The sequence below is a fragment of the Priapulus caudatus genome, unplaced genomic scaffold (genome assembly GCF_000485595.1).
Source record: "Priapulus caudatus unplaced genomic scaffold, Priapulus_caudatus-5.0.1 Scaffold506, whole genome shotgun sequence".
Taxonomy (NCBI): Eukaryota; Metazoa; Priapulida; class Priapulimorpha; order Priapulimorphida; family Priapulidae; genus Priapulus; species Priapulus caudatus.
This window is the reverse complement of record NW_014577567.1, coordinates 193,726-203,397: the sequence shown is the minus strand read 5'-3', so window position 1 is coordinate 203,397 and position 9,672 is coordinate 193,726. Positions and strand designations below refer to the sequence as shown.

At 46.5% G+C, this 9,672-nt stretch overlaps 1 protein-coding gene across 1 annotated transcript; it reads right to left on the bottom strand.

Annotated features, from left to right (window-relative positions):
• Positions 1 to 5,429: 5,429 nt before the first annotated feature.
• Positions 5,430 to 9,027, bottom strand: LOC106811128 (ATP-dependent DNA helicase 2 subunit 1-like). The gene is made up of 4 exons (XM_014814669.1): positions 8,983 to 9,027; positions 7,130 to 7,245; positions 6,017 to 6,103; positions 5,430 to 5,645 (listed from the first exon to the last, which is right to left on the bottom strand). The coding sequence occupies exons 2-4, from the start codon at positions 7,229 to 7,231 to the stop codon at positions 5,529 to 5,531; spliced, it is 306 nt and encodes a 101-aa protein (XP_014670155.1). The 5' UTR covers positions 7,232 to 7,245; positions 8,983 to 9,027; the 3' UTR covers positions 5,430 to 5,528.
• Positions 9,028 to 9,672: the final 645 nt, after the last annotated feature.

Genomic DNA, 9,672 nt, shown 5'->3' with positions numbered 1-9,672 from the left:
GAGAGAGAGATAGAAGAGAGGAGAGAGAGAGGCGGAAAAAGAGAAAAGGACGAGAGAGAGAGAGAGAGGAGTGAGAGAGGAGAGAGAGAGAGGGAGAGAGAGGACAAGAAGAGAGAGAGAGAGAGAGTAGATTAAGAGAGATCGAGAGAGAGACTGACGAGAGAGGCAGTCCATATAACACGCGGGCCATACAGCCGGCCACCGCAGCCGACATGCTCCTACTTCGGCCCGTCCCTTCCCCTCCTTCTATTTTCCTCTTCTCTTCTCTCTCTCTCTCTCTCTGCCTTTCTCTCTCTTCTCTCCTCGTCTCTCTCTCTCTCTCGCTCTCTCTCTCTCTCCTTCTCTTCTCTCTTCTCTCTCTCTTTCTCTCTCTCTCTCTTTTTTCTGTCCTCTCTCTCTCTTCTCTCAATTCTCGCTCTCTCTTATCTCTCTCTCTCTCTCTTCTCTTCTCTCTCCCTTTCTGTCTTTTTCTCTCTCTCTTCTCTTTCTGTCTCTCTCTCTCTCTCTTCTCTCTCTCTTCTCTCTCGCTCTCTCTCTCTCTCACTCGCCTCTCCTCTCACTCTCCTCTCTCTCTCTCTCTTAATTCTCTCTCTGTCTCTTCTTCTGTCTTCTTCTCCCTCTCTCTCTCTCTCTCTCTTCTCTCTCTTCTCCTCTCTCTCTGCTCTCTCTCGCTCATCTCTCTCTTTCTCGTTTCTCTCTCTCTTCTCTCTCTCTCTCTTTCTCTCTCTTATCACTCTCATCGTTCTCGCCTTTCCACCTCTCTTACTCTTCGCTCTCGCGCCTCTATCTCTCTCTCTCTCTCTCTCTCTCTCCTCTTCTCTTCTCCCCTTCTCGCTCTCTCCCTCTCGCTCTCCCCCCCCTCTCTCCTCACGGCCTCTCTCCACTCTCGCTCCCTACCTCTTACACGCTTCGTTCGCGCCTTCAACACGGAATTACATCACACACGAGCCTTTCGCATTATTTGTCGCTCTGATTAAGCAGCTCTTCGTGAGAAGGCAGGGGGGCCTTTGCTCCTGCTGTCTGCTGCTACCGCTGCTGCTCCTGCTGCTGCTGTTACATGCTACTACTGCTGCTCCTGCTGCTGCCCTGCTACCGCTGCTGCTGCCTGCTGCTGCTACTACTGCTACTACTGCTGCTCCTGCTGCTTGCTTGCCTCTGCTGCTGCTGCTGCCTCCTGCTTGCTGCTGCTTACCGCCTGCTGCTGCTGCCTTTCTGCTACTACTGCTACTACTGCTGCTCCTGTGCTTGCTGCTGCTACTGGCTGCTGCTTTTGCTGGCTACTGCTGCTAGCTGCTTACTGCTGCTGCTACACGCTGCTGGCTGCTGCTGCTGCTGCTACTGCTGCTACTGCTACTACTGCTCTTGCTGCTGCTGTTACTACTGCTGCTGGCCACCTGCTGCTACTGCTGCTGCCTACTGCGACTACTGCTGCTGCTGTTATTGCTGTTCCTGCTGCCCTGCCCTGTTATTTGTGCCTTGCTGCTGTCTGACTGCGCTGGCTGACTTGCTGCTGCTACTTGCTGCTACTACTATCCTGACTGCTGTGCTGCTGGCTTTGTGCTGCTGCTTGCTTTGCATCCTGCTTGCTGCTGCCTCCTTGCCTGCGTGTACTGCTCCTGATAGCTGCTACTACTGCTTGCTACTGCTGTACTGCTGCTACTGATGCTTCCGGCTGCTGCTCTTGCTGCCTGCTGCTACTGCTTGCTCGCTACTGGCTGCTGCTACTTGCTGCTGGCTGGCTACTGCTGCTGTACTGCGGCTGCTGCTACTTACTATTGCTGCCTCCCGCTTTGTTCGGCGCTGCCTGCTTCTGTTGTTGTTGATCTGCCTTGCTTGTTGGTTGGTTCGCTTACTGCTGTATGCTTCCAATGCTGCTTGTGCTACTGCTTCCCCCTCCCCCCTCCCCCCCACCCCCCTTCCCCCACACCTCCCCCCCCGACACAATGCTGCCGCTGCTACTAACCCGCACCTGTGTGGCCGTGGCCTACGTCGGAATGGAGATTGCCTTGAAGCCTGCCTTGGCTGGGAGGGTACTCGGGCGCGAGAGGAGAACTGGATGATGCTGTGATGATGCTGTTGATGATGCCTGTTGATGATGCCTGTTGATGATGCATGTTGATGATGCGTGCTTGTTGATTGGATGCTGGTTTGGATTATGCGTTGATGAGCTGTTGGATGATTAGTTGATTGATGACGTCGACGGCGTTGGCACCAATTAGTAGGTTTCTTCTATTCGTTTAGGACGGGTTCATGGAGTTTTGTTAGTGGTGTTGCGTATTGCTGCTGCTTGTTTGTTTTTGTTTTGTTTTTCACATACACTCAGTCCTCCCTCTTCTCTCGGTCTGCAGAAGAATCACTTAGCATCAGCAGTAAAGCACCGATCACCCCTCCCTCCCTCCCTCCCCTCCTTCCGCCGTCACATAAACTTTCTGCCCCACAACAAACCACCACCAACCAATCATCCGTTTTTCGCAGCCTTTCACGCAGTTTAAGCCAAGGCCATCGCCGCTTTTCAAATTTAAAAAACGCCCTTGCTGCACCCGGCCTACCCTCCCCGCCCATGTGTTTTTTTTCCATGCCGTTTTTTCGGCCGTCTACCCACGCTTTTCAAATTTCTCGCACATTTTTTACCCATTCGATCAATGGGGCTACACAGTCCCCGGGCGTGTTTATGAGCTGAAGCGCCCAGCCAATGGAGAGAGAAAATAGGGGACGGAGAGAAAAAGCGAGTGAGAGAGGGGATTGAGGGATGAGAAACGTCGCTAGAGAGAGAGAGCGAAAGAAGAGAGAGGAGACGAGAGGAGAGGAGAGAGAGAGAGAAGAGAGAAAAAGATAGAGATAGAACGAGAGAGCACGGGGACAAGAGAGGATGGTGGAGAGAATCGGGAAAGAGAAGGGAGGAGAAGCAAGAGGGAGACGAGATTGAGAGATTTATTCGTGCGCGAGGGATAGCGAGAGAAAACAAAATGAGAGAGAGACGACAGACAGCAAGAGAGAGAGAGACGAGATAGAGATGAGAAGAGAGCAGGGAGAGAGGAGGCAGAGAACATCCGAGAGAGAGAACAGCGAGAAACAGAGAAGCGAGGCGAGCGACGAGTAGAGAGAACAGCGAGAGCTATGCAAGCCGAGAGAGCGAGACGAGCGAGAAGAGAGAGAGGCAGAGAGAGAGAGATGAGAAATGAGAGAGAGAGAGACGAGACTGAGAGACGAGAGAGAGAGAGATGAGGAGGGGAGAGCACGTGCGACGACGGTCGCTCTTCGGTATTTTGTTTCCCGCTGGCGGGACAAAGCGGGGGCCGGAACCACTCGTGCTATATGAGTCGTTAGGTTGTTAGCGGGCGCGCACATAATGCCAGCTCTTAGGGCTCGAGTCGCATGTGCGTGGGGCGGGCAGGCAAGCAGGCGGGCGCGGCCGCTGTGAGGTCAGCAAGGCGGGCGGCCGGGCAGGCAGGCGGGCGGCCGGCAAGAGGGCAGGCAGGCAGCGGGGGGCAGGCAAGGCAGGGGGCGGCCGGCGAGGGGCAAAGGGCAGCTCTACGCCGCGCCTCGAGCCGTAGTTCCAGGTCACGTGGCGTGCGGCCGGGCAGGCAGGCGGGCGGCCGGGAGGGCAGGCAGCTTCGGGCGGGCGCCGGGAGGGAAGGCTAGGCGGGGGCGGCCAGGAGGGAAGGCAGACAGGCGGGAGGGTGGTTGACTGGTGATGGCAGACGATATTGAATGTTTGCCCTGCCTTCTCCTTCCTTTGCTGCCTGCTTTTTCCCTCAATGCGTTCGCCTTCCCTCGCTGCTTTCTCCTTCCCTTGCTGCCTTCTCCTTCCCTTGCTGCCTTCTCCTTGCCTCGCTGCCTTCTCCTTCCTTGCCTGCCTGTCTCCTTCCCATCGCTGCCTTCTCACTTCCCCTTGCTTCCTTCCATTCATGTGCCTGCCTTCTTCCTTCCCTTGCTCCGCTTTCCCTTTCATTGCTGCCTCTCCTTCCTTTGCGCTTCTTCCCATTCATTTGCCCTGTCTCTTCTCCTTCCCTTGCTTCTCCCATTCATTTTTCTGCCTTTTCTCTTTCCTTTGCTCCCTTCCCATTCATTTGTGCCTTTCTCCTTCCCTTGCTTATCATTCATTTGCTGCCTTCTCCTTCATTGCTGCTCTCCTTCCCTTGCTGCCTTCTCCTTCCTTTGCCTTCTGCCCCATTCATTTGCCCTACCTTCTTCCTTCTTGCTTGCCTTCTCCTTCCTTCCCCTGGCTTCTTTTTTGCTATCCCTTGCTAAAGTCTTTTTACAGTAAGTACTTATGATTTCCACCACGGGCTTCCCTCCTCCTGCTATCCTCTTCCTCCTCTCCTCCTCTTATGTTCTTCCCCTCGCTCCCCCTACTCATCCGTCTAGCTCCCTGCTTCCCCTCCTCCTCTGCATTCTCTCGCATCCTACTCTTCCTCCCTTTCTCTTCTTTTCCTCCTTCATCTTACCTTCTCCTCTTCCTCCTGCTTATTACAGAAAGATTGGACTGAGCATGAGAAACTTACCAGCCAACAAACGACTACTTGCTTATGTGTAAAATTCGTTACAATAAAAAAACACTTCCAACAAAACACAAATCAGAACGAAACAATTGCATGTAATTTACAAATTCTTTCATTTAAGATATTTTCATTAAACGTATCAACATTGACGACGAGCGATTGCCGTTCCATTTCTTTCACTACCCCGCGTTCGATTTACGATAAAGAACGTACCCCCACCTGTGTCAATAGACCCGAACAAAATTTGGTGCTATATTAAGTACTCAAACGATTCTCTGAATGATTGAACTAGCACGCGCGTAGAAAACTTTGCAAATCTAAGAAAATATTCGCATCACATTCTAGAAAACCTCAATTACACATCTACGGGACAATCTTATCGTATCTCTGAGTTCGATATACGTTCGATATTAGTTTTATGCTCATCAATCAAACACGAATCATTCATCATCAAACATAATCGCATCACTACGTTGCCACAGGGTCTAACTATCAACATATCTAAACACAAGTGTAAAATTGATAGGTCTCTAGCCACGTTTCACATTCTGCTGGTAACAACAACCTTAAACCACTACGTATTACTTTACCGAACATACTTCTATGAAACAGTTCCAAATTTCAGTTGAAAATAGTTCAGATGGCATCGACTCACGATCGCTATTTACTATCACAGAATATCAACGAATTCCGAAAGGAAAAAATAAATCCTATGCGAATGGATTCTCACAGAAAAATACTTTTCGGGTTAGGAACGGCCCCTACCACATATATATATATATATTTATATTATATATTATTTATATTTATATATTATATTTATATTATATATATATATAGATATATATAATATTATATATTAGATATATATTATATATATTATATTCACTCACATTACATGTATATAAATTATCCTCGAGAGTCAATCTTCATCATCTTATCAACATATCATGGATGGCAAAGCACATCATCAGAGGGACGTTACGCCAGGGGTGCCACACTCATGCCAGGGGGCGCATCTCGCGCTCACAGGTTGAGGTATTCGTTGATGGCGTCCATGAGTTCGGACTTCTTGGTGCCGGTCAGTCGTATGCCCTCGTCCTTACAGTACTGTCGCAGCACAGCCACGGTCATCTTGCCCAGCTAACGAAACAAAACGACGACAAATATTAATATCAATGATTAAATATAATAATTATATTAATAAATTTATGCACGTCAGTACCTTATACGTTCACGCATTTTATGTAACGTAAGTCAAACTATTAGATATGTTTACGTATGTATGTTACGCATCGTTGTATCTTACCTGTTTATGCATAATATAAATGTATATAATATTATATAATAATATACTAATATATATATATCTATATATATATATATCTATCTATAATTATATATATATATATCTATATATATATATATATATCTATAATTATATCATAATATTATATAATATTATGTATAACATTATGTAAACGAACGCGAGTGTTCCCCGATGTTGTACGCACCTTGCCCGCCAGCGCCTCTGCTTTCACGTCCACAGCAACGCCCTCTAGCTTCGGTTTCTTGGCGGCTCCGCCGGCATTGCCCGCAGCCTGCGGCGAAAACAGCAACAGTTAGTAGCAAAAGAGTCTCTAGATATCTCTGCACTGAGGATTGAAAGAGGAAGAACTTACTCGCTTGCACGCACCTTCTCTCTACCTATCTAGACAGCCAGTGAAGGGGAAGGGAAGACATGTCAACTTTGTGTTGCACACTTCTCGTCTACCTATCTTGAGAGTGTTAGCTTCATATAGAGTCTCTAGATATCTCTGCACTAAAGGATGAAGGAGGAAATACTTACTCGCTTGTACGCACCTTCTCTCTACCTATCTGAGAGTGTATAGAGTCTCTAGATATCTCTGCATTCAGAGATGAAGGAGGAAGAACTTACTCGCTTGCACGCACCTTCTCTCTACCTATCTGGGACTGTACAGAGTCCATAGATACCGCTGCATTCAGAGATGAAGGAGGAAAGACTTACTCGCTTGCACGCACCTTCTCTCTACCTATCTGAGAGTGTATAGAGTCTCTAGATATCTCTGCATTCAGAGATAAAGGAGGAAAGACTTACTTGCTTGCACGCACCTTCTCTCTACCTATCTGAGAGTGTATAGAGTCTCTAGATATCTCTGCATTCAGAGATGAAGGAGGAAGAACTTACTCGCTTGCACGCACCTTCTCTCTACCTATCTGAGAGTGTATAGAGTCTCTAGATATCTCTGCATTCAGAGATGAAGGAGGAAGAACTTACTCGCTTGCACGCACCTTCTCTCTACCTATCTGAGAGTGTATGGAGTCTCTAGATATCTCTGCATTCAGAGATGGAGGAGAAAGAACTTACTCGCTTGCACACACCTTCTCTCTACCTATCTAAGAGTGTATGGAGTCTCTAGATATCTCTGCATTCAGAGATGAAGGAGGAAGGAGTTACTCGCTTGCACGCACCTTCTCTCTACCTATCTGAGACAGCAGTGAGTGGAAGACAATCACTTGTACGCACCTTCTCTCTACCTATCTGAGACTGTATAGAGACCATAGATACCGCTGCACTGATACATGATGGAGGCGTATATACTTACTCGCTTGCGCGCGCCGGCTTTCGCAGCTTCCGGGTTGAAGCCATCTGGAAACACCATCTGTTTGAACTCCTCTATGTGTCTCCCAGCTCTCTTCTCCATCATCTCATAATCAGGAACTGCAACGCGAAAGATAGGGTTAGAAAGACGAGGTAGGTTACCTATGTACGAGTCTGTGTACTAGGTACGCAGGGCGCGAAATTAGCACCGGCCCACCGGCATATGCCGGCAAATTATTTGGAAGGCCGGTAACATTGGCAAAACACCGGCCCTCCGAGCCGGTGGGTTCAGCCGTGTTAGCGAGTACCTACATTTTTATTTATAGCATTAATGAGAAAATAGCCTATATTACTGTTTTAATATCATGCCATTATTTATCAACATTTTACAAATTTGAAATCGAGAATGCAAGCGTGAAACATGACATTGATTTTCAAACAAAATTTGTGAGGGCTGGTAAATTATGGTAAGGGCTGATAAAAAATTGCTGTTACCAGCCCTCGGGGTCGGTGTAAAAAAAATCTGAATTTCGTGCCCTGGGTACGTATCTATGTATGAGTCTATGTACTATGTACGTATCTATGTATGAGGATTCAGTCAATTTGTTATTAATTAGTTGTATGCTCCTTGTTATTGTATAATACTGTAAATTCTACACTTTTTACGCAAACAGAAGGTACTCATAATTGGTTACAGTTGTCATTTTAGTTTTAAATAAACGTTTTCATTTCCTGTCTGTCCAAGAAACCGTTAATTAAACTGTCCTTTATAAGGAAGGTGATCATATTGAATAATGAAATCTAATAAAATATGACAAGGATCCATAATTTCCTGATAATTTCTTATATGCTCAAATAGCATACATAAACAAATTGCTAAATACAACCAGTGCTGCAAATCTAGTGCGCCCTCCCACCACCGCGTTGATAGGCTTTGCTATACCGGTAGTACAGTAATAAAGATATAGCTGTGTAACTTTAATGACTTCGCTATATCAACGTTATCATGGATATGCGTCGAGCGCGAGCGTAGTGGTGGGGGGGGGGCTCTAATAGCAAAAGCAGTTCAGTCCTTTGTTAACAGTCAACAAATCTATGTTTAACTCTCCTCTTGAGGGTCAAAAGGTTATCAGACACTTACTCTTCGCACGTCAGCGGAAAGTAGATTTCATGGTCCTTTCAATAAAATGATAAAAAACGGTAGGTCAGCGCTGATGCAAAAAAGTTTTTCACCCGGTCTGTAGACCAACGCTGCTTCCTGCAGAAAAGGTCTGATATCTGACCTTTCCCCCACTGCCTTTGACCTGTGACCTCCAATTTCGCACTGTGATGGGTTTCCTCCCCATCACAACTATATTAAGAGCGTTAGGTCAGCCGTTGAAATTTGTGCCGCAATTCCGGTATCCTCTTATACCTTAAGTTTAGAGGAAAATATTCCCCTCCATTGACACATCTCAACCTTTGACCCTTGACCCCCAAATTCAACATCCTGAGTCCTTTCGCGATCCCCCTCAACGTCCCAAATATCAAAGACCGTACATCGAGCGGTTAAGATTTGTGCCCAACTGTTGACGGACGGAAGGACGCACGCTACGCACAGATGCATGGAGCACGGACAATCATGCGATTCTACGAGCTGCATCTGACTAGTCAGATGAGCTAAAATAGGGATACTGAATATATTACAACTGAATACACGAAATTGTGACCAATGCAAAGATTATTTCCTAATGAAAAATAATGGCCTTGTGTGTTGCCACAAATTGAGTGTTAATACATGCACTGCATGTTATGTATGCAGTTATGTAGGCACATCTTTACGTATTACATTATGTAGACAGCGCTTTATCACCGTACCTGTGTAGTCTACGAAAGATTCCGGTGCATCTCCTCTAGTGCAAAGTTCAATGTTGCGCAATGTTCTGTAACACTGTCACAACAAAACCTTCCATGATACATAATGACTAGATTAGTGTATGGCCTAAACTGCCATGATAAAATACTATAATAAATAATTGCTCTAATAAAATAGGACACAGTTCAGAAAACAACTCCTGTCTTAACATTTCTGACAATGGGCCCCAGTATGGGTAGCCCACCTTACCTGCACACTTAGAACAAATGTGAAAGTTTATAAACGAACATGAAGTTTCATGAATGTTCCAACATGGACAAAAATAATGCAGTTTCTTTTTAGAACGTCAAAAACAACGACCGCCCAGACTTAAATCTGGCTGCAATCATTTGATTGGAAACTAGTTTGGCTCAAATCAACCACCATTACATCACCATAAGCTAAATGCAGAGTTCCACTGCAAAGCATGAGTGTCGCCAAAACATGTACATGCATTGTAACTCCAATGCGATAACACAAACGTTTGCCGTAACCGAACTTCCGTTAAGCGTTCTAACACTGTGACAGACACCACCCGGGTTTTCCAACGACTCGGAGATAGATTATCTTCAATTTCTTTATGACAACGTTCGTTTTCGCAATCTGTCCTCATTAGCTGCCAAAAGAAACAATTTAGTATGAAAACAATGAGA

Excerpts from the sequence above, each read along its gene's own strand:
- LOC106811128 (XM_014814669.1), bottom strand. The coding sequence starts at position 7,231 with ATGATGGAGAAGAGAGCTGGGAGACACATAGAGGAGTTCAAACAGATG. Across the intron at positions 6,104-7,129 it reads AAGCCGGCGCGCGCAAGCGA|GCTGCGGGCAATGCCGGCGG; the intron begins GTAAGTATATAC and ends TTTTCGCCGCAG. Across the intron at positions 5,646-6,016 it reads CAGAGGCGCTGGCGGGCAAG|CTGGGCAAGATGACCGTGGC; the intron begins GTGCGTACAACA and ends TTGTTTCGTTAG.